The 21,348-nt window shown below is 38.6% G+C and overlaps 1 protein-coding gene across 2 annotated transcripts in view; it reads left to right on the forward strand.

The window, feature by feature from the left end:
- Positions 1-21,348, forward strand: part of CWC27 (CWC27 spliceosome associated cyclophilin) — a 183,927-nt gene that overhangs the window by 89,487 nt on the left and 73,092 nt on the right. For both annotated transcript variants that reach the window (XM_081089109.1, XM_081089108.1), the window contains exon 11: positions 15,645-15,748. In XM_081089109.1, coding sequence (XP_080945235.1) covers positions 15,645-15,748 — 104 coding nt within the window. The remainder of the gene's footprint in view (positions 1-15,644; positions 15,749-21,348) is intronic.

The following is a 21,348-nucleotide window of genomic DNA, read 5'->3' on the forward strand; positions in this document are numbered from 1 at the left end:
AAAAATATATATCCTTGGGTGAGGATTAAAAAATTTATTTGTTCACATTTTCAATCTTTTATATAACGTTGAAATCATTTTGATGTCAGGAAAGCAAACTTAGTAAGCCAAGGACACTGTGGGAAATGGGAAATCTTTAATAGATAATTTACATAATGCTGTCACCAAGCAAGTATGACCTTCACAAAAATGACCTCATCCTTTTTAGTTAGACATTATTTTATCTGGTGCAGTTTCTTAGTGATTTTTATTCTGTGTGAGACGTCTATTTTCTCATAAAATTCTTCCCTAGTCCCCATACCTCTGATGCTTTACAGGATTGGTGTTCTGATACCATTTCACTTTTAGTTTATGCCTGTACTTACTTAACATGTACTGCATATTGAATCACTGTGTTAGATACTATGATAAATATAGCTCATTAAATATTTTTTCAAAGTGACTTTTGTTTCTTGTAAAAATGATGCCTACTCATAAAAAATTAAGGCAATGTATCAGAGAGAGAAGAAAATAGAAAACCTAAAACAACACACCTAAAAACATCCAGAAATAACTGTCATTGGCAGTAAGTGTGCATCATTCCAGATGGCTCTTGAACTCAGGACTAGAGGTGCGGGGCTGAGGAGATAGTGGTAAACAATTATCCACTTAAATCAAAAAGTAAGACTATACAGCTGTGAAAATCCTGCAAATAAATGCTATGAACATTGACAGTGTAAAAATAATAATATAACTAACCAAATTGGAAAATGTGGGGGGAAAATGTTACATATACTAATTTCCTCAACCTTTAGGGCAGGAAGTTAATCAGTACAGCATAAAATTGAATCATGAAATTTTTTTAACGACTCCAATTTCTTAACATTTTCATAACATCTTTTGAAATGTTATGAAACGGAAGAATTCCATAGGAAATCTCTTTGAGACAAAGAAGCATTTACATACAATTTAGAAATTTCTTTAGTCTCACTTCCATTTAATATTTTTATGTTACATTAAAATAAAATAAAATAAAATAAAATAAAATAAAATAAAATATGCTCTTTAATAAAATTATTTAACCTTGCTTTTTCCTCTTCTTGGCTCACTGCGGGAGATGAGGACACTGGGCATATCCCTTCCCTCTCGTTTGGAGAGAGGCAGACAAATACAGAGTTGCAGAGTACCTGAGCACAAGTGAACCCACCATGGGAACAGCATTGGGATAGAAAACTTGAACTGTAACTGACAAATTGCTGGAGGCACACTGTGGACAGATCTGAGAGTTAAAACTCGAGGGGGAACCGAGTCACAGGGGGGCCTCTACAATATTGAGATTTACCTTCCAGAGCTCAACAAGGTTCTCGTAGTAAATATCACTGGTAAAGCTTAACTTTGACCTCTTGGAATAGTTAAGCTAGTTAGGATTAATTTGTAATCATTTTTGTTTAAGCATCCAGCCATTATTTGTTCTTCACTTTAATGGCTGTAATGAAAGAGATCATTGATGTCTTATGTTGTGTAAGTCCATGACTGCTTTCTTCTCATGATATGTCAGTCTACATTATGTCAAAGAAAAAAGTAAACTTCATTTTACATGATTTATCTTTATTAATTTATGCTGATTGTTTTAAGATCACTTTGTCTACTGTGTTCTGCATCTTGACTATGATATGCTTACATTTGAATTTTCTTTTTATTTATCCTGCTTGAATTCATTGAGCTTCCTGAATCTGAAGACTGAAGTTTTTCATCAATTTTTGATAATTCTCAGACATTATTGTCTCACTCTTAACCTCTTTATTTTCTCTTTCTGCAATTCCACATATACATGTAGTGGACTTCTCACTCTGTCTTCCATGTCTTTTAACCTCCTAGAGTTGATTATTTTTACTCTTGTTTTGCTTCCTGAAAGCTATGCATGCTTTCCATATATCTCTTAATTAACTCACTCTCTTTTCAGCTATTCAACTTTTCATTGAGTTTAACTTTAGTTATTCTACTCATACTTCTAAAAGTTGTTTTGGTTCTTTTTCCAGTTATTGTTGTAGATCTTAAATTCATTTTTTTATTTTCTTTAATTCTCTCCATATAATAAGCATTCTTGTTTATTTTTGCATTGTCTGAAGATTTGAGGGTGAGGCTCTGTTATCTGTTGTTCCCCTGTTTCATTGTATATTATGAAATCTTATTTTATAGGAGCTATTTTATTTTAGAACTCTTTAGAGTTTGTAAAATCTTGATTGAGAATTCCTTCCTTCAGATAGCATTTGCCTTTGGTTCTAGGGGGTGCATTAGAGTACTATCACTGGTGATTTTAATTAAAAATACTCCTTATACCATGAGAATATTCATTAGCTTGAAAGCCTGCTTATCTGCATGAACCTGAGACAGACAAGCTTTTTTAGTAGATGTGTTCATTCCCATCCTTCCAATGAGTGGAGAATCCTTGCTTCGTGTGTAGGAATAGCACTGTATCCTGATTGTTAAAGCCCCACATTAAAACTCAGCCTTTCTAGGTTACTGAGACTAGTAACTCAGAGTGTACCAATAACAGGTCCGATGCTTTTGCTCTGGTTTTCAGTCCTTTCCTTATTTTTCAACCCCTTCGTTTTTAGTGAGCTAAGTAAGCTATGCATTTAAAAGTATTTTTTAATGTACTTATTCAACATTTCTAGGTATTTGATTGCAAGAGAGTTTTTAGGTTACTAGTATGCTGCCTTACTGGGAATGGAAATCTCATTTGTTTTTCATATTGAGTTAATATCATTTGTAAAGTTGGATTGAGGAGTAGACATATGGCTAAAGACCGAATTTCTGCCACAACAAATTTGCTCCACTTCTGTGAAATATGGGCTAAGCCAAGTTCTTGCTGTGAAATAACATGTTTGATTCTGAACTCCTTACTTGGTATTTAGACAGAATAACAGTATCATCTTCTATTGTCATGGGCGTTTTATGATTTTATGCAATATTCCTGTTTATTAGTAGTCTATTTTGGAAAAGATGATTTCATTTTTTAAGATTTGAAAGAGATCTTACAAAGATTAATGACAATCTACATCTGCTGTCAAACTTTTTATTTAAAAATAATTGTGGCCCTGGCCGGTTTGGCTCAGTGGATGGAGCGTCAGCCTGCGGACTTAAGGGTCCCAGGTTCGATTTCGGTCAAGGACATGTTGGTTGCAGGCACATCCCCAGTAGGGAGTGTGCAGGAGGCAGCTGATCGATGTTTCTCTCTCATTGATGTTTCTAACTCTCTATCCCTTTCCCTTCCTCTCTGTAAAAAAATCAATAAAATATATTAAAAATAAATGTGATCTTTCATATGAAAGGAGTAAGATTATAAGTCTACAGGTGTTATATGGGTACATTTAGATTTCTTCTTCTTTCCAAGTTGCAATGTACTTACTGATAGGTATATAGTCTTTCAATTCCTACATATTGGTCTAAAAGATTATAAAAGGCCTATAGAACATTAGCTCTTACATTAAATGTTATCTTCTGATAGATGCTTTCCAGGATCACTTAGGATAAAATAATGTAGGTTCTGTTAGCCTCTCTCATAGAATTAGTGAACATATATATGTATATATAAGAGAGAGATTTCTTAGTTGTCATGTTTAATGTTTACCTTTCAAGTAAATCATAATGAAAGAATATAAGCAATTCAGTTCCAAGTGTTACTGACCTGAATTAGGATATGAAAATTTTATAATTTTTAATTTTTTTAAATGTTACATTTCCCATTTTCATAGCATATGGTTTTTAATACAAGCAGTGCATCAATGGCAGAAACCTATCAGCAAGCTTTTAAATCTATGCACCCATGAGAAAAATAGAAGGATTTGCCTTTTTAATATCTTTAATTAGCCTGAGGTCTCATTTTGTTGGTAACTGAGTTTTTAAATAGTAAGAAAAAAAGTAGTGTTGGTGGTAGAAGTGAGAACAATAATGGTAATAATAGAAGCAAACTAATGTTAAGTATATATTCTCGGCCAAGCACCATATTAAGTATGCTAAGTAGTTTCCATGGAATCATATTGTTTTCTTCCAGCCTTACTCTTATTTTCGTCTCCAGATAAGGAAACTGAGACTTAACATGGATTAACTTAGTTGTCTGAAGCCATACTGCCAGTAATAGGGAGAACAGAGCTTTGAACACACAGGGAGTTCCTGATTTAATTTGGTTAGATATTTCCTGGATATATGTATATATTTTCAAAATTAATGTATAAACTACAGCATATTCTGATACTTTCTGATATATGGTAAATATGCATCTCTGCTACTGCTGATGATACCAAAGTCTAAACGTCATGTCTTCCATCTATAGTTTTAATACCTATAATGGCCTTTTTTACGGCTATTTCATTATTTCATCAACAGCCAAATTATTGTTTTATTAAAAACAGATTCAGTATCTTTGTTATTAAAGCAATAGACTAAAAACCAGGAAGGGCGTACTGTTTGGTTTTCAATCATTTTCATGTGTTATGAATTATTATCAGATGTTGGGAAATTGCAGGCTTAAGCTAACTGCAAGTGTTACATCCATGGTCCAAAAAACTGTGTCTGTAATGGACATGTGTTTATCTGTCAGCTTGCCTAACAAGGTCTCTAAGCAAATTCATTTACTGTTCTATAAAAGAAATTTATACATATTTCATTCATTTTTGTAGATTAAAGTTCTCTTCAAAAACTTATCAAACGCTGTCTTGACAACTTTACCTTTTTTTTTAAGGTGTATGTTAGAGAAGGTCAGTGTTTGAGCTTACCACCCTTATATTAAGATATGTCTTATGCCATAAGAACAAAGAACAAATATAACTCAAAATTTTCCTAAGGCACATTCCTAGAAACTAAAGAAAATTAGAAAAGCACCTGGGAAAAAATAACAACTGACTGAAAATTATGCCATTGCCATTTTAAGTCTTCAATCTCAAATTGAAAAGCTGAATGATTAAAAAAAAGTGCAAGATTTTCAAAATCTTTTATAAAGTAATATAAATAGTCCGATAAATTTAAACACACTGTAGTTATAAAACTTTCCCATGTAGTCACTTATTCATAGTACCTTTTGTTGCATAAAAAAATATTTAGCTTAAAAATAAGGTATTCAAATTTAAATATACTTTTCACTCAGTGGGTAGTTAGCAGATTAAATGAGAAACTGCATAATGAATTAGGAGGTCTGTATCAAGTTTACCATTCAATTACTGATGTGGGCAATATTGAAAAAAATCTCTCACTATCTCTACACTCCACTTCTTTGTATCTAAGATGAAAATGACTATATTCTGCATCTCACCATTTCCTTAGATAATGGGCTTTAAGATCCTAAATCCAAAGTAATTGAAATAAAATGATCTACAGATTATAATCACTTTTCACATTTATATTATAATTATGATTATGCATTTCAGAAATACTAATTTACACCCTCCTCAGACTCTTCTTAGTTGATGATAAAACAGAGGCAAAGAAGGATTAATTGCTTTTTTATGGCCACATAGTGATGCTTGGTCTAGATCTTCTCATTAACATCCCTTTTTTTACAGGATGTTAAAGATCCCCAGGATTTTTAATATTTTTTTTTATTATTGATTTCAGAGAGGAAGGAAGAGGGAAAGAGAGATAGTAACATCAATGATAAGAGAGAATCATTGATCAGCTGCCTCCTGCACACCCCACACTGGGGATCGAGCCCACAACCCAGGCATGTGCCCTGACTGGGAATCAAACCAGTGACTTCCTGATTCCTAGGCCAACGCTCAACCACTGAGCCACGCCGGGCGGGCAATATCTCTTTTTTTACCCAAATGTTTTGTTTAATCTTTTGTAATGGATGTTAGTTTTAAAAAGAAAAAAAGTCCATCAGTAACATTAGAGTAGACATCTTCAGTGCTATAGTAATTAGTATCATTCTATTATCAATTTTTACTTGAAATCATTTTTATCATTTTTATCATTTTTATTTATTTAATTATTTATGTAATTTTACAGTCATGGGTTGGTTGTATTTTATCATTAAAAAACTGCCTCCTAGGCACCAGATAGTGTTCTTACTAATATTAATCCTTAATATTTGCATTAGTCTTACTATAATACATATGGTGAATATAGCCACAATTTATAGATGAGAGAACTGACACCCAATGAGGTTGGCAACTTTGCTCGAGGGCTATGTTTAAATGCCACATTCTCCAGGAAACCTTGAAAGATGAGGAAGATTTTAGCAGGCAGAATAGGAGGAAAGACCATTTTAGGTCATGAAAATGGTATGAACAAAGGGGTATGTGTGCTCTAGTTCAGAGTTTGCCAAGGTGTGCTGAAGCCTAAAGTTTGCCAAGGTAATTATGACTAGTATATTTTGGCTGAAATTTATTATAACTATAGAAGATATGTGAGAGACAAAGTTGAAAAAGTAGTTTGAAGGTAGCTCATGAGAGGGAATTAAATGCTTGGAAAAGTAATTAGTGCACAATTCAGTAGGATTTAGGGAGATCTGGAGATCAGGGGAGTAGAATTGTACAACTTGGCATAAGTGTGCAAAATGAATGGAAGAAACATTAGAACAGAAGCACATAGGCCAAATAGGAGACACTGTAATAGTTAAGTCATAAAAGCCCAGACCACTGTCACTAATCACAAAAAGGAAGAGACTTTGTAAAGGAAGAAGGGTGATTACTTATCAGCTGTAGAAAGTAAGGGAGTACCCAAAGGTGGGCCTCATAAGATGGTAAACAAAGTCAGATTCTCTTAAGGTCTAAGTTACCACTAAAGGGAAGCTGTTGAAATTTTTGATTAGGAGGTCATAAGTTACTTCTTGAAAGACAGCAATCTAAGGAGTGTATGGGTTATAGTAAGGTATTAAAATAGGTAGAGAGTGGGTAAAATGAAGACAAAAAGAGCAGTTAAGAAACTGGTTGTAATATATATATATATATATATATATATATATATATATATATATATATTCAAAGGTGTGGAAAAATTGAAGGAAAATATTCTCACCTGGCTACTCAAAAATGCTTAGTATTTAGACTTTGCCCCAGATTCTCATCCTAGCTCTATCTTTTGTTACCATCACCCCAACTCCTTTAAAACATTTATGCTTTAGCATAATGTTCTAACATGCACCTGCGTTTTCCCACCTCTCTGTCTTCGTTTAGGCACACTGTTTGGATCTTCTTCACTGTATCTCCATATGACTCACTCCTACTCATCTCTCATAGCCCAGTTCACATGCCTACTCTGAAGCCATCTCTTATTTAGCCTGTGCTAATCTTTCCTTCTCTGAATTTCAAAATGCTTTAGTCATTTCTTTGTCATGGCAGTTACCGCTTTTTATTATGTACTGTTGTTATTCTTTATGTATTTGGCCTATGTCTGCCCCTCCTTGGAATTTAGACTCCCTTGGAGACTTTCTCAAAGTATCAGTGTACTATAATGGAAAGAGCATAGAAATCAGTCAATCTCATTTTTAGTGTCTAACTCTCCCATTTACTGATTGTGTGACTTCAGGCTAAGTATTTAATCTCTGTAAGCCTCAGCCTTCTTACCCTTAAAATGCTTAGATCACAGATTATTAAGAAGAGTAAGTGGACCCTAACTGGTTTGGCTCAGTGGATAGAGCGTTGGCCTGCAGACTGAAGGGTCCCAGGTTCGATTCCGGTCAAGGGCATGTACCTTGGTTGCGGGCACGTCCCCAGTAGGGAGTGTGCAGGAGGCAGCTGATCGATGTTTCTCTCTCATTGATGTTTCTAACTCTCTATCCCTCTCTCTTCCTCTCTGTAAAAAATCAATAAAAATATATTTTAAAAAAAAAAAAAGAAGAGTAAGTGGTGAGGGAAGAAACTGCTTTAAACAATCTATTGAAGTTAGGTTTCTTCCCCTCCATATTCATCTTGATTTCTGTGCTATCACTCAGAATGGTACCAAATAAATATAAAATGCTTCAGAAATTGTTGAATGAATTAGTAGTTTCTTTGTTATTATTAAAATATAAAGGCTACTATAATTTCTAGACTGCTGATATTTTATTGGACTGCTTTTTTAAAGAAATTCTTTCTGTCATTGGAGCAGAGCATCTACACTAATAAAAGAGAAACATGGTAATTGGCGTACTACCGCTACCCTTTTCATTGGCTAATCAGCAAGATATGCAAATTAACTGTCAGCCAAGATGGCGGCCGGCAGCCAGGCAGCTTGAAACTAACATGAGGCTTGGTTGCCTCAGTGACGGAGGAAACCAACGTTCCCCGCCTGCCTGCCGCTGCAGGCCTCTGAGCGGGCAGTTTAAGAAACTCTGTAACAAATACCGCAGGACTTCAGCCAGCAGATTCGCAACATTGTAAGCAAAGGCCAGAAACCTACTTTCAGGAGCAGAGGCCTAAGAGCTGGAGCCAAGCCTCAGAGCTAAAGCTGGCCCAGAATAAAAAAAGAAAAAAAAAGAAAAAAAAGAGCAGTTGGGAGCTTCAGTCCCATCCTGAAAACAGCCCTCAGCCCCTCACCCAGACTGGTCAGGCACCCCAGTGGGGACCCCCCACCCTGAAGATGTGTGACCAGCTGCAAACAGCCATCATCCCCTCACCAGGCTGGCCAGGCACCCCAGTGGGGACCCCCACCCTGATCCAGGACACCCTTCAGGGTCAACCAGCCGGCCCCACCCATGCACCAGGCCTCTACCCTATATAGTAAAAGGGTAATATGCCTCCCAGCACCGGGATCAGCGGAGCCATGAGGCCTCCCGGCACCAGGATAAGCGTGACAGGGGGCAGCACCCAACCCCCCTGATCGCCCTGCAGCTCTGTGTGTGACAGAGGGTGGGGCCACAACCTCCCTATCCACCCTGCTCTGTTCATGACAGGGGAAGGCGCCCCAACCCTCTGATCAGCCCTGCTCTGTGCCTGATAGGGAGGAGCTCCCCAACCCCTGCCCCCCCACGGGCCCTGCTCTGTGTGTGACGGGGTAGAGCCATAACCTCCCCATCGGCCCTGCCCTGAGTGTGAGAGTGGCGGCGCCCCAACCCCCTGATCGGCCCTGCTCTGTGGGTGACAGGGGGCGGTGCCCCAACCCCCTGATTGGCCCTGCTCTGTGAGTGACAGGGGGCAGTGCCCCAACCCCCTGATCGGCCCTGCTCTGTGAGTGATAGGGGGCGGCGCCCCAACCCCCTGATGGGCCCTGCTCTGTGAGTGACAGGGGGCAGTTCCCCAACCCCCTGATTGGCCCTGCTCTGTGCGTGACCGAGGGTGGCGCCGCAACCTCCCTATCGAACGCTGCCTGGAGTGTGACAGGGGACGGTGCCCAACCCCCCATTCGGCCCTACCCTGAGTGTAACTGAGGGTGGCATCACAACCTCCCAATCTCCCTGCTCTGTGCATGACGGGGTGGCGCCCCAACTCCCCAATCGGCCCTCCTCTGAGCCCGACCAGGGGCTGCACCTAGGGATTGGGCCTGCCCTCTGCCACCCGGGAGAGGGCCTAAGCCAGCAGGTCGTTATCTCCCGAGGGGTCCCAGACTGCGAGAGAGCACAGGCCGGGCTGAGGGACCCCTCCTTCCCCCCGAGTGCACAAATTTTTGTGCACCGGGCCTCTAGTATTACATATTTATCAGATTAAAAAATATTATAAAACAACAATCAGACCAGATGACTCTTGCATCCTTAAAGGAAGAAATAAAAATAACTCTAAAAGAAAATAATGTAAATTCATAGGGAGATTAGCGAAATCATTACTAAAAAGCAATCAGAAAAATAAAGAGATTTTGGAACTCAAAAACATTGTTGAAAACTGAATTAAGTATCTTGAAGCTCAGAGGAAGAATTATCACATAAATAGGAAAACCTCAAGGAAATATGAATACAAGGCGAAAGATAGATATGAAAGATACATCCTGTCATCTAATAATAAGCTGCCTATACCCTAATATAAAGTACATATAATTCTAAGAGCTACCCTACAGTATAAGAAAGAGCATGAGTGAAAACTAATGTTCAGAATGCTTTCTGCAAGCTCATTGTAATAGCAAAAAATATAAGCAACCTAAATGTTCATCAATATTGGCATGGGTTAAATAAATTAAGGCATGTCCACTAGAGAAAGAAGAGATCTGTATATATTGATTTAGAGTGTATGTCCACAAATATGTATATATTTTATATTTTTATTGATTTCAGAGAGGAAGGAAGGGAGGGATAGAAACATCAATGATGGGAGAGAATCATTGATCAGCTGCCTCCTGCATAACCCCTATTGGGGATTGAGCCCACAATCTGGGCATGGGCCCTGACTGGGAATCGAACCGTAACCTCCTGGTTCATAGGTCATTGCTCAACCACTGAGCTTTACTGGCTGGGCCCCAAATATATTAAGAGAGTAAAAGCATATTATACAAAATTATATAGCATGGTTTTGTTTTTGTTGAAAAAAAGTTTAATAATATGTGTGTATATGTATAAATGTTTACTGGTATGTATGCATGTATGTGTGTTTTCATAAGCATAATTTAGAATGTTATCCTCACACACTATTGATAGTAATTACCTCTAGGAAATGGGCTAGAGTGTTGGGTAAAATGTTCACTTCTTTATAAGCTCCAAAATAAATTTGTGAACTTGTGAACTCTTTTAGTTCATTTTAATACTTTTTTGTATTTTCCAAAATTTATATGTATATATACAGTGCAGAATTATCTGGTGGATAATGGTGATGTCATACAAATCACATTACAATTCAAATGAATTCAAATTAGAAACACCCTATTAGAAAAAAATTAATTAGCTTAGAGTTAATAGCAGCTTATAAAAGCCACTAGTGGCCCAGTGCATGAAATTTGTGCACTTGGGGCGGGGCAGGGGGAGGGTCCCCCAGCCTGACCTGTGCCCTGTCACTGTGTGGGAGCCCTGCGATCCATTGCCCCAAGAGGTAGGCCCTGCCCACCCATCCGGGGCTCCTCTATGGATTGCCCCAAAGAGGTAGGCCAGAGCCAGGGGAGACCTGTGGACCCCTGGGCCGGGCCACAGTGGAGGCCTGCGGACCTCCGTGCACATGCGGACCCCTGGCCGGGCCTTCGGTGCAGAGGCCTCTGGGCACACCTGCGGACCCCCGGGCCGGCACAGGGGGTGGGGACGTGAGCCTCACGTCCCAGGCTTGTTGCCAGGGGCGGGGATGTGAGCCTCATGTCCCGGGCTCATTGCTGGGGGCAGGGATGTGAGCCTCACATCCCAGGGCCGGCGCAGTGGGTGGGGACGCAAGCCTCACGTCCCAGGGCCCATTGCAAGCATCAGGGACATGAGCCTCATGTCTCTGGGCTGGTGCAGGGGGCGGGAACGCAGCCTGCTGGCTGGTCGTTACGTGATGGCATCCTGACCAATTTGTATATTATCCTATTATTAGATAGATTTCTTTTGCCATACAAGCAGAAATTAGGCTCTAAGGGAGCCAGAAAAATGCTGTCTGGACTCAAAAGCCAGCCCATAGTTTGTATGCTTGCTTTGTAAGCAGTATTCTTCAGGCTTACAATTTTCATTCCCATTATATCAAATTTTAATATATTCTAGTGCCCAAGGATAGGCTTATAATCCAGAGAATATAAGATTGGGAACCCTAATATCAGACTGCAATCTAAAGACTAGACTAGAAATTTGCACTTCATTCCAAGAGTCATGGATCCCACAAGTACTAACAAATGGTGTTGTTTGAACAGTCTGAAAGATTATGACAATATTGTAAACTCTTCATCACATGAAAAATTCAGGATAATGAAGCATATTTTAATAATCTCTATCTATAGGCCTACTTTTTTATCTCACTTTGTCTTTTTTGAATTTTTCTGAGAGGAAGGGATTTTCTGAATCCAAAGTTAATCCTGTGCTCTACTGCTTCTATAATAGTATATGCTTTCATGGCCCCTCATTCTCTGCATACTTCAGATTACCCTTATAATGTTTATTCAGCCACCATGCAGCATTTCCTCTTTAATCTTCAGCATACCGTAATCGCAGTCATCAGAAAACATTATCTACATTTCTGAATTACTTACCAAAGTAAAAATGTTTTAAATCATTATAATAAAAAGATAAGGGTATTTAGTGGACAGAGCAAAGATGTGGTTGCTATTCCCTGTGTTTATATAACTTCAAGAAATAGGAAGTAATTACATTTATCTAAGAAATACATAATGAGAGCCTAAACTAGGCATTGATGTGAAAGTCAAGAAGAGCACTTGTATGTGAGAGAGATTGGAAAATGACGTGCTTCAACAGTGATTCAGGGAAAGGGAGCGTGGACAGTCCCAGTGGAAGTTTAAAGTCTGGTCATAACAGAAAGTGCTTCCACAATCAACTAGGGACCTCAGAAGAATGAACAGGTTAGGGCAGGAAGGAGATGACTTCAAGTTTGGACATAAAGCTTCTGTAATTATTGTGACATCTAGCCTCTGCTATTCCTCTAGATCTGGACCCTTGAAATGTGGCTAATTTGAATTGAGATGTATAAAGTACACACCAGATTTAGGAGATATAGCACTAAAAAAGAATGTAAAATATCAAAGTAATATTTTTATATTGGTTACATGTTGAAATACATTTTGGATATTTTAACCTGTTTTTTTGTGTGTGTTGTTGTGTGTGTGTGTTGTGTGTGTGTGTGTGTGTGTGTGTGTTTTTACCATTTGTTTAATGTAGCTGCTAGGAAATGTATGTGTCTTACATTTTTGTTGGACAGCACTAATATACATGGAGATTTGTAGTAGATAGTTACAAATGCAGGACCAAAATCAGGGCAAAACGTTTAGATTTGGAAATAACCTATGTAAAGGTGATACTTGATTTTATGTGATGATTAGATAAAAATGCCAGTGTACAGGGTATGGAAATGGGGAAAATGCGAACAATTATAGGATGAGAAGAAAAAGAGTAACTAGGAGAAGGAGAATTGGCAAATCAAGACTATTAAGTGGTAGTTAAGTCTGATTAGGATAGAATTTCAAGAAGGAAGGAGTGGTTAATATCATTGCATGATAGGCCAAAGAGGAAGAGGAGGACTGAGAAAAGGCCATTGAATTTGGTTGATACAGAAGCAGTTTCAATAGAGTATAAAAAGGATAGATTGCAAGAGATTAAGAAGTTAGAGGTTGATGCAGTAGGCTGTGTATATAAACTATTCTTTCAGGCAAGGAGTCCACTTGGGAAGATAATAATCACTTGATTGGAGCACAGTCCAAGGAAATGTGATCATGTTTGTTGGCTGAATAAAAGGATCTTTGAAGTAGGAGTGCTTGAAGTTGTAAGAAAGAGAGATAATTTCTATAGTAAGGTCCTAATGCATTGGGTCCCAAACCTGAGTGCGTAATGGAATCACCTGGGGAACTTGTCACAAAAGCAAATTCCCAGGCAGCATCCAATATCTAAAGAGATCATATTCTCTAGGGGTTTGTCTTCTGGAAGTTGTTTTAACAAGCTTTTTAGGTGATTATGATGTATCCGTAAGGACAAACAAGTTAAGAAAATTAAAGGTGCAGTTGAGCACATCAGTGAAATGGCTGAACGAATCATCCAGAATGGATGGAGAGCCAATTGGGCTTAGGATAGGACCAGTAGACCATGAACTACGTTAAGGATTTGGCTTTTGTTATTAGAAGAGTAAGCACAGGCTCAGACAAATGAATGAGTGAGAAAGCTAAAAAGGTTGCCTGTTCAGCATGGCTCAGTGGTTGAGCATCAACTTATGAACCAAGAGGTCACAGGTTCAATTCCTGGTCAGGGCACATGCCCGGCTGTGGGCTTGATCCCCAGTAGGGCTCATGCAAGAGGCAACTAGTCAGTGATTCTCTCTGATCATTGATATTTCTATCTCTCACTCCCTCTCCCTTCCTCTCTGAAGTCAATAAGAAAAAAGTTTTTTAAAAGGTAATAGATATTGATCAGAAGGAGAGTTTCAGAATTAAGGATCTTGGAGGCCAGGCAGATACATAACATGACTGTGTGTGTTTGATGTGGGAAAGAGGTGAAAAGAAAACTGAGTCACTGACATTGTAAGGCCTATCAGCTTGGTAACTCTATTATAGGGCAGTGGTAAAATATATATGTTTATAATCTATAAATCAGATTTAGAGATCAGGATGAAGAAATAAAGGTTGAATCAGTACAGAATTCATCAGACTTAAGATTCCACTAAACCTTCACATGGGCGTCTGTCTCAGTCTTTGTGATCCACTATAGCTTTAGTTGAAAATAGAGTGGATGTTTAACATTCACAGATATAAAATTCATAGTTTTGATTATTCACAAGTGACCCTGCCCTAGCCGGCTTGGCTCAGTGGATAGAGCATCAGCCTGTGGACTGAAGGGTCCCAAGTTCAGTTCCGGCCAAGGGCACATGCCTGGGTTTCGGGCTCGATCCCCAGTGGGGGGCATGCAGGAGGCAGCCGATCGGTGATTCTCTCTCATCATTGATGTTTCTATCTCTCTCTCCTTCTCCCTTCCTCTCTGAAACCAATAAAGAAATATATTTAAGAAAAATAAGTTTTTCCAAGACTCGAATTTGAATCTCCTGTCCTAAAACTGGCTTGTTGAAACTAGACACTTAACTAGTGGCTTACAGTGAAGTCACCATTTACATTTCACTTTGCCTTTAATATATGATTGTATTCATCATCAGAATACATTGGTCTGGTAGTTTTCACAGAAGAGGAAATTATTTGCCAAATTGTGGTATTAAGTGGGTATTAAAAGGTATTAAAATTTTTATTGAGTTTATAAAAATTTTAGCACTGCAGCTAACTTGTAATAATTGCTTAATAAATGGTAGTTATTTGTGCCAGTTCAGGAATTCAGTAAGTTTTAAAGCCAAATCTTTTTGGGTATGCCCAGGTTTAGTTATTAGTACTTATATTAAAATTTTTACTTTGATTTGGCTATCCACAAATTATTAAACTGAAACGAGGATGTTAAATTTGCAAGTAAATTAGAGGGAGAACAATGGGTCATTTATCACTTAACTAATTCTGTTTGATATACTTGAAAGGGGGTATATTTTATAATAATTCATAGTATACTAGAGGCCCAGTGCACGGATTCGTGCATATTGAAAGGAAATTAATTAGAAGGTGGCCAGCAGGGCAGGACTGGGCAAGGCAGCCAGACACACCCTGGAACCAACCTCCCGAGGTCCCTCTTCAGCCAGCTGCACTTGGGGCTGCGCCAGGGCTCGAAGGGTGTCTACAGAGTGAGCGGGGTCCCTCCAGCAGGTGGGGTCCCTTGGCCTGGCCTGCGGGGATCGGCCGAAACTGGCAGTCCGACATACCCCAGGGGGTCCCAGAGTGCAAGAGGGCACTCTGCAAAGTTCCTGTCACTTGGCAGCTCCTGTGTTGAGCGTCTGCTCTCTAGTGGTCAGTGCATATCATACCTACCGGCCGGTCAGCCAGTCGGAGGGTCAGCTGGTTGCTTAGCCTTTTATGTATATGGATAGATTGCTATTATAACTTAAAAATATTCTTTAAGTATATTTCCATACCACAAGTAAACATACACAAAATTAATTACATTACAAGCTGTGTTTTTCTTAGGGATTTAATGCACCTGAAAACCAGAATTACTTGTTTTTGCTAAGCAACTTTCTCTCAGTATATTTTATACTTATGTGATTGTTTTTGCTTTATAGTGAAGAGCTCAGAAAAGAAGCAAGACAATTAAAGCGGGAACTCTTAGCAGCAAAACAAAAAAAAGTAGAAAATGCAACAAAACAAGCAGAAAAATCAAGTGAAGGTAAGGGTATTTGCTTATATTTTAACTTGGTACTTCTTCTTCCTTTATACCTTCAATGTTAAGGTCTTATATAATCATAGTACAATGGTTAAAACCAAGTAATTAATGTTGATACAGCACTAGTCTAACTGTAGACCTTATTAGAATTACCTTATTAGAATTGGAATTCACCAGTTTTCCCATTAATGTCATTTTTGTTTTATGATTCCATCCAGAGTTCCATCATGTCTCCTGATTCTCACTTAGATATTTTGTAGAATGTCTCACCTTGAGTTTGTCCGGTGTTTTCTCATGTAATATTGAGATTATGCATTTGGGGGCAAGATTGCCACATAAGTGATATGTCCTTCCCAGTGCATTATATAGATGTAACAGGATGTCTATTGTCTTTTTACTGGTGATATTACCATGATCTCACGGTTAAAGTGGTGTCTGCCGAGCTGCTACACTATAAAATTACTCTTTTTCCCTTTGAGATTATAAATATTTAGGGGAAGATACTTTGAGACTATATAAATATTCAGTTTCTTTTCAAGCTTCCCCCACTAATTTTAGCATCCATGGGTGGGTCTTGTCTGTAGGCAACAGTTATTTACTGTGGTGTTGTAATGGTGAGTTTGTATGTCCCTGATACCTGTTATGTTTATTACTTGGAATTCTTCTGTAAGAGAGAGGTCTCTCTTCTGTTATTTATTTATTTACTTATTTATGTCAGTGTGGTTAATAAGCATTTATTTTCTATGTTTTAATCCCAAACTGTCATTATTCATTTTGTTGTTCAAATAATATCAGCATTGGCCCTTAGTAGCTCTTTCTGGCTGGCCTCTGTCCTTTCATCTTGCCCCATCCTTTGCGTACTTTCTTACTTTCTGGCACAAGATGCTCCCGATTGATCTTGTGTTTTGCCTTCTGCACACCTGGAATCAAGCACTTCTCCAAGGAACTCTGGTTTCTCTTATTGGAGTTTGTATTTAGAAAACAAAATGTGAACACTAAGTTGGTCATTTTATTTTGATTCTATTATTTTTAAGAGTGTTACTAGGAACAATATTGTATTGTCACCATCTTCTTAGAATGCTTAACGAAATTCAGATTTAGCCCCTATCTGTAATGCGTTATGGGTTACCTTTTTCTTAGGATTAAATTTCCTCTAAACTTATTTTGATCTTTTAAAATTGACAAGTGTTGCTGATAAGATGTTAAAAAATTATTTAGTATGAAAGATTTATGAATTTCAGTAGACATTATATTTTATTTGATATTTACATGTTTCTTTGAAGTTTTTAAGTCTAGTAGTCTTTCTTCCCCAGGATTGAAAATGATACCATGAGCCATCTCACTGCATAGCATTGTGGAAACAAAGTAGAATTTTAGGCATCCTTGAACGTTTGTAGAACTTAGCCTATCTTCCCAGCCAACAGATACTCCAAGATTAGGACTATGTAAACTCTGGGAGCAGATCCAGAGGTTCTCATATGCATTTGCATGGTAAGATTATCACATAAAAAGAAGTAGGAAAGTGTTATTTGACCATGACTTTATAACGTCATGCATCAGTTGAGCTGAATACCCTCATGAATCTATTCAGGAAAGATTTCTTATTTGGGCTATATGGCTACATATCAGGCTTTTATAAACCATTTTCTTTTAATCCAAGACTAAATTATTTGAGTATTATAGCAACTCTGTATGATTTGGTCTTTTGAACATGATATGAAAAGACTGAAAATGCCTGGTCGTACTTTCCTGTTTGTTTGTCTGTTTGTTTATATCTAGCTATTTAATTTGCCAACTTAGAAGTAGATAATCAATATTAAAAAAGAGGCTTGTGGATATTTTGTTGTATAGTAAATTGTGTAATATAGACTTACCTTTCACAGGAATTTTTTTTTTTTATCTGGATGCATAGACTACATCTGCTAATAACAAAGGGACTAAAAATACATTAATTTTATTTTTCATAGTAATTTTGACAGTAATATTCAGTGCTCATTATATGTAACACTAACAATTATAAGAATCCTTTGGAATATTATAATTTCTCAAAAAATAAACAGGAAATGAAACTCCCATTTGACCCAGTAATCCTACTTCTAGAAATATATCCCAAGAAATCAAAACACCAATCAGAAAGGATATATGCACCCTATGTTCATAGCAACACAATTTACAATAACCAAGATTTGGAAATAGCCTAAGTGCCCATCAGCAGATGAGTGGATTTAAAAACTGCGGTACATCTACACAATAGAATACTGTGCTGCTGTAAAAAAGAAAGAATTCTTACCATTTTGCAACAGCATGGATGGACCTAGAGAGCATTATGCTAAGCGAAATAATCCAGTCAGAGAAAGGTAAATATCACGTGATATCACTCATTTGTGGAGTCTAATGAACAACATAAACTGAAAAACAAAAATAGATCCAGAGACATAGACGCATCGAACAGACCATCAAACCTCAGAGGGAAGACAGGGGAAGGTGTGTATGTGGGGGGGGTGAGGGGGGGGGGTGTAAGAGATCAACCAAAGGACTTGTATGCATGCATATAGGCATAACCAATGGACACAGACAGTAGGGGAGTGAGGGCATATGCTGGGGGGTGGAGACAGCCGGGGAAAAGTCAATGGGGGGGGGGGGGAAGGAAACGTAATACTTTAAACAATAAAGAATTTAAATTAAAAAAAAAATAAACAGGAAAGTACTAAGACCAGGCATTTTCAGTCTTCTCAGTAAAGCTCAAGATCTGATATTCCTTATATCATAAGGATATTGTCAGATAATGGATATAATTATAGATCTGTATAAGAAGAGCATTATCTAAACATGACCTGTTCACTTTTGTCATTGGTTTGCCATCTATTTACTTTTTAAAAGCTTCAGATAATTTATAAAAGAAGTCTTTAGTAAATGAAAAGAAAAGAATGTCAAGGGATAAAATCATTATAGTCATACTAGAAACCCGATGCACGAAGATTCGTGCAAGAATAGGCCTTCCTTCCCCTGGCTGCTGACATGCGGCGGGCTTGCTCTGGCTGCCTGTGCAGCGGCGGCAGCAGTGGCAAGCCCCTCCACTTCCTCCTCACCTTCCTTCTCCAGAGAGTTCCTCTGGCGCTCCCGGGGAGGTGCAGAGGGGAAGAGGTGGGGGGAGCAAGGCAGGCGGGGAGGACTGGAGAGGTTGGGTGCGCTAGTGCGTTTCACTTTCCCATTGTGAAACTGGGATGCAACTGTCCCCCTTCCTCATCCTCTTCCTCCTCTGCCCTCCGCCTCCTGCCTGCCCACCCTCCTTCCATGCCCATTGCCCGTCCCTTCTTGATTTGGCGAGATAGGGAGGTGGGAGATCGGATAATATGGGTTACTGTGTAGGTGGCCTCTTTCATCTATTCAAAGCAAAGCTGAGCTTCCTGCTGCTGCCGCCATGGCAGCCACCATCGCCCCTTGGCTGGCCCGGGGCTGCCGGGGCACGCTAACTGTGCACCGAGTGAGCTCCCACCTGTACCCACGGGGCTGCTCCAACACTAGGGTTTTGTTTACTAGAGCAGTGGGGCAGAAATGGCATAGAGCAGTGGTTCTCAACCTTCTGGCCCTTTAAATACAGTTCCTCATGTTTTGACCCAACCATAAAATTATGTTCGTTGCTACTTCATAACTGTAATGTTGCTACTGTTATGAATCGTAATGTAAGTATCTGATATGCAGGATGGTCTTAGGCGACCCCTATGAAAGAGTCATTCGATCGCCAAAGGGGTGGCGACCCACAGGTTGAGAACCACTGGGATAGAGGGAGACACCACACACTGGGAGCTACGACCTCAGGCACCAGAGGGTTGTCTCTGAGGCCGGGAGCTGGGCCACTGGGAGGCTGCAAGGACGGTTGACAGGTGTGGAGTGTGGTAGGTAGGCCCTGAGGAGGCACGCTGTCAAGAGGCCCAGAGCAGCCGGGGGGGCAGGGCCACTGCTATCTTTGTTGGGTTAATTTGCATACTCACTCCTGATTGGTTGTGGACATCACAAAGTGATGGTCAATTTACATATTTCTCTTTTATTAATATAGATAATTAGAATTTTTATAGTAGCATGAAATTGAACTTAAAATTCTAAGGAGTTACATATCTTGTTGAATGCAGAGTTGCAGTAGGCTGTAACATCCCAATGTAGGTAAACAAGAAGTGTGGTGTTTTACTTAGAGACAGCATTGTCAGGAGAGATGTGCTGCAGGACAGTTCTGTTTGCAGCCCAGGAGTCTCGTTAGTCCCCCTGTAAATCACCCAGGCCTGTAAAGAGGACGTTTGTGGGGGGTAATAAATTTTAAATAAAATTGGTAGTTAATTGGAGGCAGAGTTAGTTTCCTGTGTTGGCTCTGTCAAGTACTTTAATAAACTATATAATCCTTTTCATTAAATTGTGTTTCTAAGTACTTCCCAGGTTTCTTTAAGTTTCATCATATCAAACTAGTACCAAAATGCACATAGTCACTTAGAGATATAGTTTTGGACTATTCTCTAATCAGCTTTAGGGAGATAAGGTGTCAGATCCTCTTTTCAAAGTTCTAAGCACACAATACCTGCTCTATAGCTAGTGCCAGAAATTAGAGGAGGAAGGGGCAACCGGAGATTGTAAATCAAGAAAGAATTTTAAAGCCTCTTCATGAAGCACATCCCTGAGGTGCTTAGTTCCTCTCAAATTGCACTGGTCCATTTCAGGTTTCTTCAAACTGTCTTTTTAATTCTGGATTAAGTCAGACTAGGGCCCCTCAGGTTTGATAGGTTATGAAAGTGTATCTATAGTTTTTTACTACTTTTCATCTATCTAACCTATAATGTTAAACTAGCTTAATCTTGGTTTTTATAAGAAACAAAAATCCCTTTGGAATGTTAGCTTTGTGCTGTGTCCGATACCATGTAGAATTAATTCCTCTTTTTGAGCAAACTAAGCAAAAATCCTTTTTTCAAAGTAGTTCATTTTCTTCAGGTACTCTTGAATTATTTTTCTTGGGAGCCAGAAGTATGAGTCCTATTTTTCCTGTAGTCTACTTTTAATTATGTACTAACTTTTAATGTCATTTATGTAGAAAAGTGAAAGTATATGCCCTTGGTTCATAGAAAGCCTCTGGGACCAGTATTACCAGTGGTAATACTCTTTATTTCTTACTTTGGTCATGGTGCTAACAAATTGATTATCTGATTCTAAGTTTAAAATAGACTAAAGAATAATAAAAGTCAGGGACAGTATCCTTTAAGAGGGCAAATTCATAAAATGTATGACTATATTAACTACATGTCTCAAAAATTAAAATATAAATAAATGAACAAGCAAAGGAAAAGCGAGGGCAGGGACTGGCCCATGGATCTCTCTAGCCAATTATATTATTGGGCTAAAAAAAGTGAGAGAGAAAGACCCGGGTAGGGATATCTATTCTGACAGCAGCAAGAGGTGGAAGCTGACCACCTGACATTAGGTAAGTAAGGAAACACAGGAACATAGGAGTGGAGTATTATGGAAACCTTTGCTGTTGATGATACTTCATTTATTCCTGGAGAACATGTCAGTGGTTCATTATAATAATCCTGATTCATTAAGAAGAGTTTAGATGGTATTTA

Source organism: Myotis nattereri (genome assembly GCF_964212035.1).
Source record: "Myotis nattereri genome assembly, chromosome: 4".
Taxonomy (NCBI): Eukaryota; Metazoa; Chordata; class Mammalia; order Chiroptera; family Vespertilionidae; genus Myotis; species Myotis nattereri.